The sequence below is a fragment of the Aulonocara stuartgranti genome (assembly GCF_965226115.1).
Source record: "Aulonocara stuartgranti genome assembly, chromosome: 9".
Lineage (NCBI taxonomy): Eukaryota > Metazoa > Chordata > Actinopteri > Cichliformes > Cichlidae > Aulonocara > Aulonocara stuartgranti.
In genome coordinates, this window is record NC_138960.1 from 34148543 (window position 1) to 34166089 (window position 17547).

At 39.6% G+C, this 17547-nt stretch overlaps 1 protein-coding gene across 2 annotated transcripts in view; it reads right to left on the minus strand.

Moving 5' to 3' along the window:
* The window catches only part of LOC309714133 (sodium channel protein type 3 subunit alpha-like), a 279618-nt gene that overhangs the window by 184226 nt on the left and 77845 nt on the right, over positions 1-17547 (minus strand). For both annotated transcript variants that reach the window (XM_082546328.1, XM_082546327.1), the window contains exons 5-8: positions 16296-16385; positions 15282-15410; positions 3868-3959; positions 533-775 (exon numbers count right to left, since the gene is read on the minus strand). In XM_082546328.1, the coding sequence (XP_082402454.1) occupies positions 533-775; positions 3868-3959; positions 15282-15410; positions 16296-16385 (554 nt within the window). The remainder of the gene's footprint in view (positions 1-532; positions 776-3867; positions 3960-15281; positions 15411-16295; positions 16386-17547) is intronic.

The window sequence follows — 17547 nt, forward strand, 5'->3', positions numbered from 1 at the left end:
GAAATTGTAAAAAGCGTATTTGGAGGTTTCAGAATAAAAAGAAAAATGCCACAAGCTATAAAGAGTTCAAGGTTCGTGGTCTGATCTGTTGAGCACAAAGGGAAGCTGGATGCAGTCATCCAAATATGTTATTTTAAACCCAAACCCAATATGCATAATTAAGACACAATCCAAGGGAGACCAATGGACAGCCAGACACAGACTTCCTTCAATCTTTCACAACAGATATCCATCAAAAGCTTTCTGAAGAAACTTTTTCAGTCTCATCTAAAGACACCATGTCCACACAAGCCCTGATTAACAAGAGGTCTTAGCGCTAACCCAGAGGTTGGGGTGATACTTTAACAGACTCCAGATGGTCAGAAGTTGGTTCCATGTCACGTTTTACCTCCTAGTATCAATTTCTTCAGTAATGACACAAGAGATGAACTTTCTATTTTCTAACTAATTGCACCAGTGCAACAAATTAAATTAAACATCTTTATGTGAAAATCAATCAAGCAACTTGTTCGTTCACTTATTAAATGCTCACCTTCATGTTCGGTGAAGTCTTTGATTGAGGCCCAGGTCTTGTTGTTGCAGTAGAAGGAGGTGTTGGCTGGCAAGGTGTCATTGAAGCAGTGTGCCGTGCTCCGCACACACTTCTGCCGCAAATTTCCCATGAAGAGCTGCAGGCCAATAAGTGCAAAGACACTGAGGCAGAAGACCGTGAGGATCATCACGTCAGCGAGCTTCTTCACCGACTGGATTAAAGCCCCAACGATGGTCTTCAGTCCTGAGGGACCGCCGCGGGCGCAGGGATGCAGAAAGGGTTAATAGTTGAATAAGTCTTTGAGAACTGGTGTAACTGGTCTATGAATGGCGGGTATGTTGAAACCTGCTAACTTGATGAAGATGGCAGCCAGCTTAAATGACATGATCAAAGCAGTATGCCTTCAAATATTTAACTTCAACCTCTCAGAGGTCCAATTACGTCTAAGGTATGATTCTATATGAGATTAATGGCTCTTTGAAAATTGCAAAGAGGGGATTTTCTCCAAACAGTTCCTTATTGTCAGTTGTGACTTGGAGTGTAAAGGTTGTTTTGTTTTTGTTTTTATGCACAGGCAAGGTACAAAAGTAAAACTAAACGACAGCCATCTTTATGCATGAAGGTGGAAAAAACAAATCAATGAACTGAAAGCATAAAAAATGCAAATACTCCATTCCTGTTAGGTGAAAACCTGAAAATATTCCTTCAGATGACAATAATTTTAAATATTTTGTAAAAGTTTTAGTCAATCATTGTTAAATTTTGGGGGAAACAGTCAGGTTTTCACCCATGAGCAGCTGATGAAGAAAAGTCACTGTAGGCTAATAATCACCATCAAAATACAGCAAAACAGACCACAAACTCCCCCATTCTAATACTACAATAACAACACTAACACACACATGAACACATGGTAAAAACAGCAGGAACAAAAACACACTCAGAACACAAAGGGTGCAGACAAGTCGACTGCTATCAGCCAAGTCTTACCAAAGAAACCACCAGTTTCTTATAGATTTTTAAATCACCTCTTAGCACTTTTTTTGACTTAGTTCTTTCATTAGAAACAGACAGCTCAAATAGGTTTTCTATTACTTTTTCATATTCAAAGATTTTGTCTCACAGAATCAACTTTTGTTTGTTAACCTGGAGGTGTCTGTAAACTAATGAAAAGTGGGATTAGACAAAGCTAAGCTGCAGTTCTGACATGCTGTCATGGTGCTATTACTTTACTAAAGTTATAACATGTGATTAAACACTGTTATAACATAGCCACTAACATGGCACGATAATGTTTTCATCACATGTTAACAATGCTGTTAGCACTGCATGCTAACATGCACAGTGGAAACATACAGAGGCTAGCCAGCAGGACATCTGAATAACCAACTGCACAGTTTGCATATTGATTTGTGTCTTTGTGGACATAAACTGGTGTCTCCTGAAGTGTGCTGGGAATGTTTAAGTGACGTAGATATCTCCTAAGTGCATTAGCAAAGAGTGTTGCTATGTTCCCCGACCTTTTATGTGTCATGGCTACTCATTTTAAGCTTTTTGTGTGTAATTTTAGACCAACAAAAGTAAAAAGTGCAAGTCCCTAACACATAAAACAACTCATTGTCTTATTAATACAGTGTTTCCTAATATCAGACTGCTGCTTTTTCCTTCACAGGCTGAAACAAAAACAGCAGAATAGGTTAGGGGAGATTATGTCAGCTGTATCTGGCAAGCATAAACTCCATAAGCAACTGGATCAAAAAATGGGTAGCCATTTTTTGGATAGTCAGCATTTTCACTACTGGAATAGTGTAAAAAGCTTAATTAGCAGGTTGTTTTCCACTGCAGAAACCAGCAGGTGAGCAAATATGTTCTTCAGCGTGGGTACTTCTGAAAACCCCTGGAAAAACAGTTGGATGGGCCACAGTGCTGATTGGCCGAACTCGAAGAGTACACCTGCCCTCTCAATGGCCTTTTTAAGCAGCAATCTTCTCTCAAAGAGGGTGCTTGCACATGCACCACAACAATAGTGGCATTCAGTTTCAGAGATCTGTAGTTATAGCAACAACTTATGGCAAACTTTTGATCAACTTAAACCTAACCAAGGCATTTCAATATATAATCCCAACTTTGTTTTAATGATAATTAGTAATCACTAAAACTTCTGTCAAATTCTTGACTTCAACTCACTGAAATAACTCACTCGGCCAACAACCTCTCCAGATTTATTTTGTCCTTTAAAAGTGTTATTTTGTGTACAGGAACAAATTTTTAGGTTTGAGGCTGGACAGACAAATGCCTTTGTCCAAGAACACAAATAACCCCCCCTGGAAATTTTATGGCCACAAGACCCCATCAAGTAGTGAATCTGGTGAATTTTCCACAACAAAAGCAACAGAGGGGGTGAAGGGACGCACCAGGTGGTCAGTTCTGTATCTGTTTGTCCCACTTTGTGTGTTATTCAAATTTCTGCAGTGGAAAAAGAATTACTTACACTCTATCCTCCTTATCACAGGATCAGAATATTATCCCAGTTGCTCACATGATGGCATATCTTCCATTTTAGTTTATTAACTTATGTGCATGTAGGATTATTATCCTACATTTATTGCAGGATTTAGCACTGACATGATGTTACTGAGCAAGCATTTAGTGTACTTCTACGAGGTACAATCATAAAGTTTTGCAACTTTATGGAAAAAATGAACATTCAAAAATCACAACTGATTTAAATTAGACCTTTAACCTTTTTCAGGTAGTCCCTTAGTGTGACCCTGGACCACTCCCAGCATGTCTACTGCCCTACAATCTGAATTGGTTTATGGGAAGAGGACAACGTTTCAGGGAGCTGTGGTCTTCTGGGGAATGCTAATTTGGATAACAGCTGGTGGAAGTCCAGAGGTGCACAAGGGTATGGCCTTGAAGGGACGCTCAACCAAATTTAAATCAGGTAGGGTCTTTTGAGTCTTGTAAAAGTTCGTGATCACACCTTGTAGACAATAGTTGTGTTTTCTAAAGCTAAGTATGAATTTATGCTGATTTGTATGGTGAAGCATTAAATATTGGAAGTCCTTTCTCCTGTGCCATTACTTGACTCATGGCCAAGAGCTGTTTCTGTTTGCTAAGCCTCTGTTTTCCACTCACAACCAATTAGCATAAAAACCTTGGTGCTTCTTCCTGCATACTACCTCTGTTTACTTTGTTAAAGTGGTTGTTATGAAGTAGAGAGCTATCAGTAGGTAGTATGCGGGATGAGATTTCAAACACAGCCACTTAGTGCTTCCAGCAGATTGGGAGGAGTGCATTTGGTATTCACTCCCCTGCATTCGCGGTCTCACCTGGGATGACAGAGATGGTTTTGAGCGCTCGCAGCACCCTGAACGTCCTTAAGGCTGACACATTACCCAGGTCCACAAACTCAGTCACATATCTGCAACAAGCCGGGAGACAAAAGCACAAAAACAGACACACACAGAAGGGTATGACCACACTGAACAGCAAGCCAGCACAGAGGGATAGAAAGGTGGAGATACCTCAAGAGACAGAAATAGATACAGTAGAGACAGGCCAGGTCGGATGGCAACACTGGAGGATCAAGCCAGAGACTCGACTGTTAAGAAGGGGAAATCAGGTATTCAAAGCTATGGATTTGGATGTAAACTGGAGAAAAGGCAACTCGGTCAAGCACTTTAATATTTTAATGCCTGTAAGGTTTTTGGGTTTTTTTACATAGTATTTTTGGGTATCCACATAGTAAACTTTAACTGATAAATAGTTACATTTTAAATGTCAGAGTGGTGTTTTCAACATCAGATACCAGAACCAAAAAAATGCCTTTGGGTTGCTTTTGTCTAACTTCAAACATCAAATGTTCAGTTTTGTGCCAAAAAAGACAGAAATCCAACAAACAGGACATGTTTTTAAGAGTTCATCATGAGAAATGCTTTTGTTTGTGTTTGGCTCTGGAATGGACACTGAATTAACCAGTTTAGTGCGTCAGATTTTTTTTTAGCAAATATCCCAACTTGAAGGCATTTTGTTGCCATCGATTCTCCTGTTAACAAACTTTTAGACATATCTGATTTTTCCTTCTTTATTGTTCCTTTAATGCAGATCAGGTGATTGGACCTATGGTCCCCGATTGGGCAAGGAGTGGGAAGTGGGTGGGGTCTGGAGCTGCAAGACACGGCAGACATGGGACGAACAAGAGAGGACGTTCACAACGCGATTACAATTGTCTCCTAGTTTGTTTGTTTTATGTCTCTTGTCGCCCCCTGGTGGTGGTGGTGGTGAGCCCTTACCTGGGATGACCGAGATAGTTTTCAGGGCTCTCAGCACTCTAAAGGTTCTCAGCGCCTGCAGGTTCCCTACTTTGATAAACTCTGTTAACAGCCTGTAGGGGGCAGTGTGATGGTTGTCAACAAACAACAAAGGAAGAGAAACACAACAAAGTCTGAAAATACTGCCGTGACTTTAAACCACCCAAAATTGACTTATTTGGAATATGTGAGCCCTACAGGTCATGCAATTAAGGTGTACTGTTACACACCTGTAAAGGAAAATTTCCAAGAATTTTTTTAAAAAAGTCAAGTTTACAGGAAGTTTACGTTTTGTTTATAAATTTTCTAAACATCACATTATTCTGTGTTTAACCGTTACTTTTTTTAAACTTTTTTTTAATCATAAGCCAGTCCTAATTGATCCACACTACATCCAAACAATTGTGAAAAACTGTTATTATTACCTATTGAGTTTACCTGCTCTTGAAAAACAAAGTACCTATATTTTAAGCTAAAATTCAGCTCAGAGTTATAGCTTAAAAGATCAGATATTCATTGATCAACATTTTCTAGCAGTTGCAAAAAAAAAAAAAAAACACCCAAAAGAATTATACAACTCATGTCAGTGCAAACTGACATGACTTGACTACAATACAACTGGCTACAGTTAGCACTGACTACAATTTCTTTAAATTGATACAGCCATATAAAAACATTTTTCCAGGACTCTATGTAGACTAGTGGAAAACCAAGTACACCACACAACTATTCAGAAGCTTGTAGAACCATCTTTAGCAGCAATAATGTTAAGCAATTGTTTCCATATGACTTTATCAGTTTATCAAATGGTGGAGGAATTCTGACCCAGTCTTCTTCACAACACTGATGTAGCTCATTGAGGTTTGTGGCCATTACTTTGACCTTTGATGATCTGTCTGAGCATTTAAGCCAGGTTGAGGTCTGGACTATGGGCAGAAATCTGTGCCATCAGAAACTGAATTTGAATCGCTTGGATTGAATCTGAATTGTAACTTGAATAAATGCTTTTAAAAACTGAATATGAATTAGCCTAATTTGAAATTCAATTTATTGATTTGAAAATGATCATCACTAAATTGAAATTGAATTTTATATTTTGAAAATGAATTCATGTGCTTTTAAACCGTATTTTATCCTTTAAAAATTTAGCTCTCGAATAATTTCAGATTCACTTCTCACCGTTCATTTTCAGTTCCAAAATTCAGTTTTTTGGGACTTAATCCGGTTCCGGTTCAAGCGCAGATTAATAGAACTACGTTTTACTAGCGGACTGAAAGTGTTACTGACGGGAATCTACAGCATCTTGAGCTGAATTAAGACTTCAGGAGTCATTCGTCATGTCGAATGACCAGCGGATAAACTCTCAGGTTGGTAATAAATGTATTACATATATAAGAACAAGCGTCATGTTAACAAATGATAGCCGTACAGTAACTTTTATGTTTATTGTAGCTGTTAGCTAAAAACGCTAATTTAGCGTAGTTTGCCCTGGATTATGATCGACTGTTTCTAGTAGAATTTCAAAGTTGTCATCTTGGACCCTCTCAGAGTACCCCCTCTGTATGCTTGCAGAGACTCCTACAGTAGGGAAACATGCAAAACGGTGTCCAAACCTTTGTGTTTTAGCTTTATTTATGTCTTACACAGCATCCCAACTCTTTAGCTAACTTAATAACTTTAGCTAAAGTGAATAGTTAGTCTAACTGAAATTGAATTGTAGAACTGAAAGTGAATCTGAAATTATTCGAGAGCTAAATTTTTAAAGGATAAGATACGGTTTCAAAGCAAATTAATTCACTTTAAAAATATATAATTCAATTTCAATTTAGTGATGATCATTTTCAAACCAATAAATTGAATTTCAAATTAGGCTAATTGAAATTCAATTTTTAAAAGCATTTATTCAAGTTACAATTCAGATTCAATCCGAGCAATTCAAATTCAAATCTAACTTATTCAAATTCAGTTTCTGATGGCACAGATTTCTGCCTATACTGGGCTTTCATTGGGTCATTGCACCACCTTGATTATTTTCTTTTTCAGCCATTCTGTTGTAGATGCCATGCTTGGAACGAGGTACCAGTTTTAGTCAACCCTAAGGCATCAAATAGACGGCTTCACAATTGACTCTAGAATGCTTTGGTATACAGAAGACTTGATAGTTGACCCAATGACTGCAATGTCTCCAGATCATCACACCTCCACTACCATGCTTTAGAGTTGGTGTTTGTCCAAAGATGCTGCATTAGGTTTTCTCCAAATGAAGCGCTGTCTATTATAGCTCATGTTCAACCTCACAAAATTTCAACAACCACCAAACAGCTAAAACAGTAAATGAGAGCAGGAACACGGATTCTGCACAAAGACGTAAACACAAAGCGCGGACCCGCCGACAGATCAGAATCAGTGAGATGTCGCCTTTCTCACCCGACGGCACGGACACGGTCGGGGCTGAAAGCTGACAGCTCGCTGATTCTGATGTTTCGGCGGGTCCGCGCTTTGTGTTTACGTCCTTTTTGCGCTGATTCTGAAGCTGTTTGATCTCTCTCCAAACAATATTGACTGAACCAGCAGCAAAAGAAGATCCAAACTACGCTTCACATAAACATCGTCATGAATTCCCTCTGACTTTTCCTGTTTTGCTTCCACCATAAAATCACACTTCATGCACAGCTCTCTCTCTGTATTTCAAGAACAGTTTCCCTTCTAAAAATCTGTTTTCTGCATTATTTGCTTGCTTGTTACACATCAGTCTACTGTTTACAGCGCTGTCGGACGCTGTTTTTTTCCTTTTACTTACTTCCAAAAAGAAAGCCTCATTTCTGCTGTTCAATAGGCTTCTGAACAAATTTAATCCTTAATTTAATCCTTAATTTTCCTTCATGTTTTTCTGTTTTATCCTCAGGTACTTTGACACAAAGGCATCTGCTGTGATGCTCACACTTTGATAAAGTCTCGCATGTGTCAGGTTTCTTTTTATAGATATAAAAATATGGAAATGTACTGATGCATGATCTGAATTATAATATTTCTGACTGTCTGAGGCAAAATTTCACCGGTTCAAATTGAATCGAATCGAATTGATTCTAGAAATCAGTGACGATACCCAGCCCCAATTTGATTATCAGCACCTGCTAAACTGCTAGCCATGGAGGGATTTTCCAAAAGTGTTGGTGATATAGACGGGTAACAGAAGACAATCCTGGATGACAAACAAGGAGTTTCAGGCATCTCAGCAACAGTGTTTCCTTTGGTTTTTATACCTGTTAAAACTCATCAATTCAATCAAGCTGCAGTCTGCACAAGGTAAACTTAGAATAAAAGTGTTTTTTTACTTTTACATCAACATCCACAGTATGAATCTCCAAGGGGGAAAAAACTACTAAAATCTGCTCTTGCACTCGATATAAAACAAACATCAAATCTATAACAACAACCTAAAAAAAAGAAGTTTATAACAAGAGACATAAGCCACACCCAAGCTGTGAACGCCCTCTTTAGATCGAGTCAGACGAAGCCCTGAGAGCCAAAAGGCGCCAGGCAACAGCGGCCATTTTGGGCCCCCAGTTAGCTCAAGACATTTGATACTCAGTTGCTAACGGCCCTCCATTACGGCTCATATTTCACCGGATTTGACTGTTAGGCTGATTGAATTACCAAGGAGGCGTCGAAAGGTGTGGCTGTCAGAACACGCCATTTAGATGCAAGAAGTCACGACCAGCTGATGGAAGCAGTGGCAGCAGAGACACTTCACAATGGAGGGCTCAAAGAACCAGTTCAGGCCTTATGTGAATGTACCTCATTGGTTGTTTTGTTGTTGTTATTTTTGTTTGTTGTTTTGTTACTGTGTCTTTTAAAAATGTAATCTTGAGAATATGAAATTAGATTAAATTCCTTCTTCCTCTGTTTCAAGTGATAAAAATGATGTACGAGTAACACCACATCCCATTTTATTGAAAGGTTCCAGTTTTACCAAATCATAAAGAAAAATACCTAATATGACAAATGCTTTTCAGTTTTTTACAATTTATTCTTCTATTAAGTAGAAATAATAGAACACTGATCGATTTCTCATATTTGCTTCTGAAGACCAAACATGAAGTAGCTTTTTAAAAAAAAAAAGCTAGTAATAAATACTGGTAAATAAAGTATTGGCATTTTTGTTGTCATGACAACACTATACAGACTAAAATGTAAAAAATAAAGATTTTTATTGTGTAAGTTGAGATTTTAAGTGGTTATTAGCAGTTTTCAGAGATGATAAACTTTATACAGATTTTTTAAACTAAATGAACAAAAATATTTTATCTTATATATCAAATATTTCATTAAAAATGCATATGTGAACAGTATTTATAATATAATGTTACCATTTAGATTTTTTTTTTTAATTTTTGGAAGCCTCAAATTCTCAGATTATTTAGCAGTTATAATATGGACCATAAAAACCTTCAGTTCCCTTTAATTTTCAAACAGATGTTTATTTAAAAAGGAACTTTTCACTGAACTCCTGCATCAGAAACGTTACTCTTCTCCTGTTTGCTCTAGTATCACAAGTTTGGACTACAGAAAGTTCATTTTTACTGATCATAATTATGATTTTTAAAGTACTGACTGTAGTCCAGGTCTGTAATTTTAAGCCTTTATCTTTTTGTCTTTTCTCTAAATGCTCATCAACCGGCAACGTTTTCAACCTTTTTGTCTTTGCTGCAGAATTTGTTCCTCTTCCAGTGTGAATATCATTTTATACCTCAAGAATTTGCATCATTAAATCTGAGTTCCTCCATCTGTTTTGTGCTATAAAAGAGGAAAATTCTGCTTTAAATCAGTTTCCACTGAAGAATGAAAGTAAGAGATCGTGTGATGGTGCTTGTTCAGCTCCATTAGTGCTTCGTTTCTTTACAGTAGTAATTTCAAATGTGTTTTAATTAAATCATGGATGATTTAGTGTGAGAAATGGATCAATACGACGCATCAAACGTTGCAGCTTTAATGCTGTGGAAATGACTGTGGAGTCTGCTGCTGCTGCCGGTGTGGTGATGGCAGCCATTAACATGTCATTACTCCAGCAATATCAGTAACACAGGGGTGTGTGTGTGTGTGTGGGGGGGGGGGGGGGGGGGGGTGATCCTGGTTACTATGGGAATCCTGACTCGATGGGAGGGGTCAAAGGCATCAATCAAAAAGTGTGTGTGTGTGTTTACTGACCATGACTCTGGTTTTAATAAAGCTCTGGAGCATAAGGGTGATGTGTCAGGGGCGGAGTTCTTTTGTGTGTGTTTATTGAGACGTGTGTGTGTGTGTGTGTATTAACATATGCACTTAACATGTTCTTCACTCTCAGTGTGTGTGTGTGTGTGTGTGTGTGTGTGTGTGTGTGTGTGTCTGTGTGTCTGTGTGTGTGTGCGCGTGTGTGTGTGTGTGTGCGCGTGTGCGCGTGTGTGTGTGTGTGTGTGTGTGTGTGTGTGTGTGTGTGTGCGCGTGTGTGTCATGTATGAAGAGGTGACTTATGTGTTCTTGTCCTGCTAAAGATCCATCTGACTGCAGGACATCCCTCAGTTCAAGGACGTGTGTGTGTGTGTGTGTGTGTGTGTGTGTGTGTGTGTGTGTGTGTGTGTGTGTGTGTGTGTGTGTGTGTGTGTGTGTGTGGAGGTGGAGTAAGGACACGGTTGTCTTATTTTACTCATTTTCATTTGTTCTGTGTAACCTCTCAGCCTTGTTTAGCTTTTCTTTGTTTCTTGCCTTATAGCTTCCACTCTGGAGCTGCCTCTTCATGCTAATCATGACTGAATGTTTCAGGTAACACCTGAGAGCCAGAAGACTGGCTTCACAAACACTTGGAGGGATATCCCCATTACAGTCACCATAGGCAGCCAATCAGAGGGAAGTTGTTTCTACAAAAAGGGGCTGGAGTCAACTGGCTTGTTTCAGACAGAGATGAGCTAAAGAGCTGCACTTAGGCACTGCGTAAGATAAATAAGGATTATTTTGAACTGTGAATCATGCAAAGCTAGTCTGGTTGAGTCCAGAGCTTGAAAGTTCACAGCTCCAGCTCCAACTATAATTTCTTTCTCTTAACTTTAGTTGATGCACTAAGAAAAAATTACATCAACTCTTCCAATAACACTAGGACTGTCTTCAAAATGTATGATTATACACTTAAATGTTCACGTGTTCCTGCTCTGGAATGCCAAGGACTTCACTTCCCTTACATGGTCGAATCAGTGAATGTAATCCAGACAACAGCTGCGTTTTCTTAAACCCTCTGACTCGCTGACAGGAATTCGGATCATCTTTGTATTTAATGGGGAGTTTCTCCTTTAAGTGAGACCATTTTGGGGGATTTCATGGGAGCTCATCAGGGTTGTACTATGTGACTCGACAGACTTGGCATCCCATCATCTGAGGGCACCTTCATGAAATGTTTCAATTTACAGTGTGCACGGCAGGGGTGACGGCGCTTCATTACACCACACTGTAACCCGCGAGCCGAGCCTCAGGATCATCTGTTGATCCGATCGCTTCGTTCTGACTGTTCATCTACCCGCCGCCGACCCTCGCCGCAGGCCTACTGCTAATCGACTCTCTGATTGATCGCCACCTCATAACAAAGCAAACCAAACTGCAGCGATTTTCCATCAGTCAGTCAATTGCCGATGTGGATGGGTCATGCTCTTTTTCTTTGTGAAACAAAGTGGCAGGATGTCGTTCACAGAGCGGGCGTCACCAACATTGTTAAGAGGAATAAGAGGCTCAGAGCTTTGGAGTCTTTTTCTTGACTTGAATTGATGGTTTGACAGTCGATTATGTGCTGAGGGGTTTGAGAAGCCTCGTGCTTTTTAAACCTGTAATTTGGGAAATGCAAGAGTGTCACTGAGGAAACCACTTCACTGTTTTTTTGTTCTATGAAAACACGGTAAAATGGCTTTATTCACTAAAAGTAGCATCCAGCCAATAAAATATTCACTCATCTCGCTTTGGATCTGCTGTCTCTTTTGTTGGCGACATTTCTTTTGTGCCTTTTATTGTTTCTTGCTGTTGATGTTTATTTGAAAGATTTTAATTTTTATTTCCCCAATTTAAAACAAGTATGCAGTCAATATTGGTGACGGTATTTATGTCACCTCTGTTATTGTGATGTCTTTCCTACAAAAAAATTTTTTTTTAGTATACGTGAAAAATGTGTTTTAGAAAGAGAAGGGTGTTCTCAAGTTAAGTTTAAAAACGAACCCCAAACAATAACCTGCACAACAAAACAAGCCATCATTTACTCATACTGTGGTCGTGTTAAAATATTCACCATCATAAGAAAAAAATCCAACCTAAGATTTAAAACAAAATCCTATACTAGCAAGTGCAGGAAGTCTTAAGAAATTCTCCTTTGTGGTGTGTATGCAAGTGCAACGCATTCCATGAAATAAATGAAAAAGACCTGCAGAACACAAGCGCGAAGACTATAAAGAGAGCAAAATTAATTTGGTTGTTCCAACTCTCATTCTCCAAATCTCTCTAATTAAATGCCCGAGTGGTGAACGCTCATTTGTATCCACAAAAAGTGCAGCCAATATTCCTCCAGCACCCACGACTCTGTCCTTTAGCAAAAGAAAACAGATGAAGTCCAGAGTCAGAGATAATGGCTTCACAAAACATTTCATCAGAGTGCGTGTCGGATTGGTCAGATGAAAATGACCTCAGTGTGAAAAGAAATCTCAAGGTTGTTTAGAAAAGCGTCAAAAAGCAAAAGAGAATCGAGGAAGACGAATCTTTTTGTCTCTAACGAGCAGCTGATAAGCAGCCCTCAGGAGAGGGTGAAAAAACAGAAATCACAGATTCTTTGACTCCAGTGAATCTGTCACTGAGTCCACTTACAGGGCTGAAAAAAAGAGGCTCACAGTGAATCTTTAAAGTATTAGGAGGACTCATTGTTTAAAATCAATTGAAAAAGCATAGTGTGTACAGGCTGAGCTTGTTCACCCCCTTAAAAATGGCTCCACCACTTTTCCAGTCACCCCACCTCTGCAGGAGTGGAAGTAGATGCTTTAGCCCCGTCCAGCTTTTAAAATGTTACACAACTATATAGTTATAAAGTATAATTAAGTTTTCAATAGTAAGCCTAAATAGGGAAACTGTCCCCTTTCAGGATGTCATGCTAGTCCTCCATGTATGTTTGTCTGCTCGTCTGTACAATTACACCCGAACCTCAAAGCTGAGCTTCGTGAAGCTTGGAGAAGAAGCCGATAACGTCTGGTGCAGAAGGAGGTGCAGTTTTTACTCTGAGAGAGGAAACCACGTCTCTAAGGCTACTTTCAGTAAAACGATACAGGCTGTGTGTGATCATCATCATAAGAAGTTTCAGTTTATTAGTCGTGTAAATATTCTGGCTGTAGAAGCTGATTTAGTAGTGACAAGTATATTTTGCTGAGGAACGTAAAAGAGACGAGCATAAGAATCAGTAAATAAGTGTAATGTACTGTGTCATTTGTTCCCAGTGAAGAAGAAGCTCAAGAAGCAGCGATAGTCGTCGCCGGTCAGGCTTATGCTTATTAACGGCGTAGAGTTTGAACTGGCAGCACAAAGTCAGACTTTCTCCTTACTTTGCAAATGTGTCTTCTGCTTAGCTTTGGAAACTGAACATATATCTAAGTTCGTGTGAGACACGCCTTTATTCTTTAATTCCGCAGCATTAATCCGCTCAGAACAACAACAGAGTCACGTCATCCACGCTGCTCTGCAGCTCTGAGCCTCTCTTCAAAAAAGGAAAATGCTGTCTGATTAACTCTGGTCATTTCTGCAGATTTATTTATTTTTCTATTCCATTAAAAGCATGAAATAGCAGAATCACTACAATTTCCTGGTCATCTTTTATTGTTTGAGTTTTAAATTGTGTATCCAGCAAGGCCATGTTTTACCAGCCCACCGCCTCAATCTGCTTCTTTTATATCCAAGCAGTTTTCTTCTGTTGTATTTTCTTCTTTCTTCTGTCATCTTTCTTTCTTGATTTTGTGAAAATGAACTTGCTAAAATATCCGTGTGCAATAGGAGCGTTTTTCTAAAAACACAAGCTGAACTTCATCTGTGATGCTGCTGTTGCTCAAACTCAAACTTTCATGTAAGAACTGAGGTTTAGACTCCGGTGGTGCCACACTTTGAACGGCAGGTGGATGACTGGTGTTCTGCTATTTCATCACGCGGTCCTGCTGCCACTGTCACATCAGCCGATCGTCACAGAGTGCATTCAACTTTCACAACCCATTGCTTGTTTTTCTGATCACCACATGAAACAGTTACCACAGCACCTTGGAAATGGGACTTTCCATTTTATACTGATAATATCATTTGCAACCAGAACCTGCATATTAGTGATCAGAGGATGGAGATATAGCCATAGTAAGGCCCACTGGTCTTTGGCTGAAGCAGGGTTAGGGCTTCCACAGCTCCAGTTCAAGAACCCCAATTAGCTGAGGTGAAGCCTAGCAGCCGCCTGTGTCACCATTTACCTGTCAGTCAAAAAGGCCACGCCCCTAATAATTCAAACTTTAAGCCTTAACTAAGTTGAAATAATTTGACTTTAAAAATATCATCCTCATAGAAAAAAAAATTGGAACAGGCTGTAAATGTGTTTATTATGTAAATCTGAACATTTTAACATGATTCACCTTTGGAGCCTCGAGTGGCCACTGGAGGAACTGCGGCTGTTGGTACTTGAACGTTGGCTACACTTTAAGTCCCAGAAGTTGCCGATTATGGCTATGCTGACTTCAAAGGAGCTTTGTGTAGTTTGTGTGGTGTCACTGATACCAAATTTCAACCTTAATTTCAACAGACAAACTCTAGTTGCAATTTTTTTTGTTTTCATTCTCATATAATTTAAGAAACACCGAGGGACAAAATGTTGCCCGGTGCTTTTCGCGTTCCACAGATAAAACCCTGTGACTTTTTGGTCCATTCAGTAGACTACCTATGAGTTTCAGTGGTTTCAGTAAATGTAAACACGATTTGCAGTTTTTCGTGCAGGTTCACAATCACAATCGAAGAGTTATTCATGAAGACGCTGACCTCCATCTGCAGCTGTTCTACAGTCACTGAGAACAAACTGTACACGTAACCACATGCAAATCCATCAGGAAGGCATTTGATTGGTCCCAAATTTATTCTAGAGTAGCACAAAGAGCCCAAACATCCAGGCAGAGTCATAAAGAACTAAGTTCAGACAAAATACTGTGTGAAAGTATACTCAGGAGAACTGGTGCTCTTTAAAAGGCAAGGGGTGGTCACAGCATTGAGACCCTCTCTCTGTACTGCAGTATGCAGGAAGTTTACTGATTAATTACAGCTGTTCATGGCATTCATTTATAACAACTCTCACTTTAAATCTTTTGAGCTTTTATATAATACTATGTGTGTGTGTGTGTGAGTGTGTGTGTTTGACTCACGCCATGACAATGACGCTGAAGTCGAGCCAGTTCCAGGGGTCCCTCAGGAAGGTGAACGGTCCCACACAGAAACCTCTGGCCAGGATCTTAATGAGAGACTCAAACGTGTAGATACCTGTGAAGGTGTACCTGAATGAGGGATGATAACGTTTATCAGTATTGGAGGGGAAGGGAGTCATGTTGCGATGAAACAAAATGAAAAGGATAGAAAAGAAACAGCAAAAATAAAAGAAAGGATCACAAAAAGAGAAAAAAGAGGAAGGATGAGGGCACAGAACTGGACAGTAACAAGGTAAAGGAAGAAAATACGACAAATGCTTGTCCAGACGAAGAGCAGGGCAGAAAGAAAGAGAAAGTTACGGATGTGGAAGAAGTGAAGGACAAAGAAAGACAAAATGAAGAAAAGAAAGCCGGACGAGTGGAAGAGAGAGCCAGAATAAATATTCATAAAACTCTCCACCACACATCCTTCACTTATTTATTTTGTCCCCAGAAACAAGTTTGACCCGACTCGTGACAATTCAACCGTACAAAGACAGGCAGGAGCGCAGAGAGTCTGTCACGTTAGGCCTGACCGAGTAGCTGCAGCAGCAGCAGCCTCCACAGCTGGAAGCCAGCGATGAACTACTGTACATTAAAGGGTCTGTTCACCAAAAATATGCATTTTTCCAATGATCCCTGAATGTGCTGCAAAGGTAGCTTTAGTTTAAAAAACTGTCCTATTGAAATAAATGGAATTCAGTCCCAAAGCATCAAAGACGTGCTTTTACTTTTCGATTCAGCAGCATCTTAAGTGCACTTTGAACATTAACAGCATATTTGTTTAAGGGTCTGCGACTGACACAAACACACTAAAATTTGCAAACCATTTACCTCTGTTACCTCGAATTACTTTGCAATAGCTACTATGACTTGAAAGAAATGCATATCCAGTAATATCATTGATTAAATGTAAATTTACATAAATCACCTGTGGCTGATGAAGAAGAAAGAAAAGATCCCAGGTGTACTTACTCCAGGTATTTGGCCCAGTACTCCGGCTCGGACATGGCCATGAAGCAACAGTTTGTCAGGATGGTGCACATGATGAACAAGCTGAATAACGTGAACAGGTTAAGGACTGAGAAGATTTCCCATCAGACAATAAACACTTTACATTTGAATCAGAGTTCAGTACAAAGCCCACACTGTGTGGAGAAATCAAGACTAGTGGCATCAAATGTGGGAGTGACTCCTGCTACTATATCTGGGTCCTGCTGTCTTCTTACGTAGCCTGTTGTACATTATAGAGGGATTCCCAACAAGAAGTAGAAGTACTCCAAGTTTTCAATATAACTTTAGCTTCGAGCTACACCTGTAAAAGTGGAAACGGTCCCATAATCCCATAATTTACTATAGTTGCTCCTGGTATACTGCTATATACACCAGCATGATACTGTATTAAACCCAACTGCTTTGCCTGGGAAAAAATGTCTGGTTACTTGTCACAGATGATTTAGTTTGTTTCCTGTGTGTGTCCTTCAGAAGGAATGGTAGCTGATCAAAAGAAGCACTCGGGAGTATCTTTTGGAGAGAAAACATACCAAACACAACTATCTAGACAACATGGAAGTGGTTTGTTTGGCAGAGACTGGCAACCAGGAGAGTGAGCAGCACAGCCAACAAAGCTGAGGAGAGAAGCTGAATTATCAAGCGTATTATGTTAAAAAAAATCTAAAAGAGCAGATTGTACAACCTGAAATATTTTTGTCTGTGTTTTAAACTTTATGTTAAATAAGTCATTTAGATACTCGTGATAAAGAATCAGATATTTTAATACAGTTGAACAGATCAACCATCAGCTCCTCCCAGGTGTTTCAACCTTGATATGTGACTTTAATAAGGCCCCAGTCACCCAGGCCTAGTGACCAGTCACCAACTCCCTACCAGCACCCAGTCCCCAACTGTTTGGCAGCTGGTTGCTGAAGGTTGCTTGTCATCAGGTGAAATTGTTCACAAAAGCAACCAGACCCCAGTCACCCATCACATGGACTCTTCACCCTCCTGCCCTCTGGGAGGCGCCACAGGAGCCTCCGGACTAAGACCACCAGGTACCGGAGCAGCTTCTTCCCCACAGCTGTCAGACTCCTGAACTCTGCCTCCTGACATCTGACCCACGTTAAACTCATGGACTGAACATACACACACAACCACTAGCACTTTATATAGCCTCTGTAGGAATTATCCACATATCTCACTTATCTTAACTGCACTACTGTCTAAATAA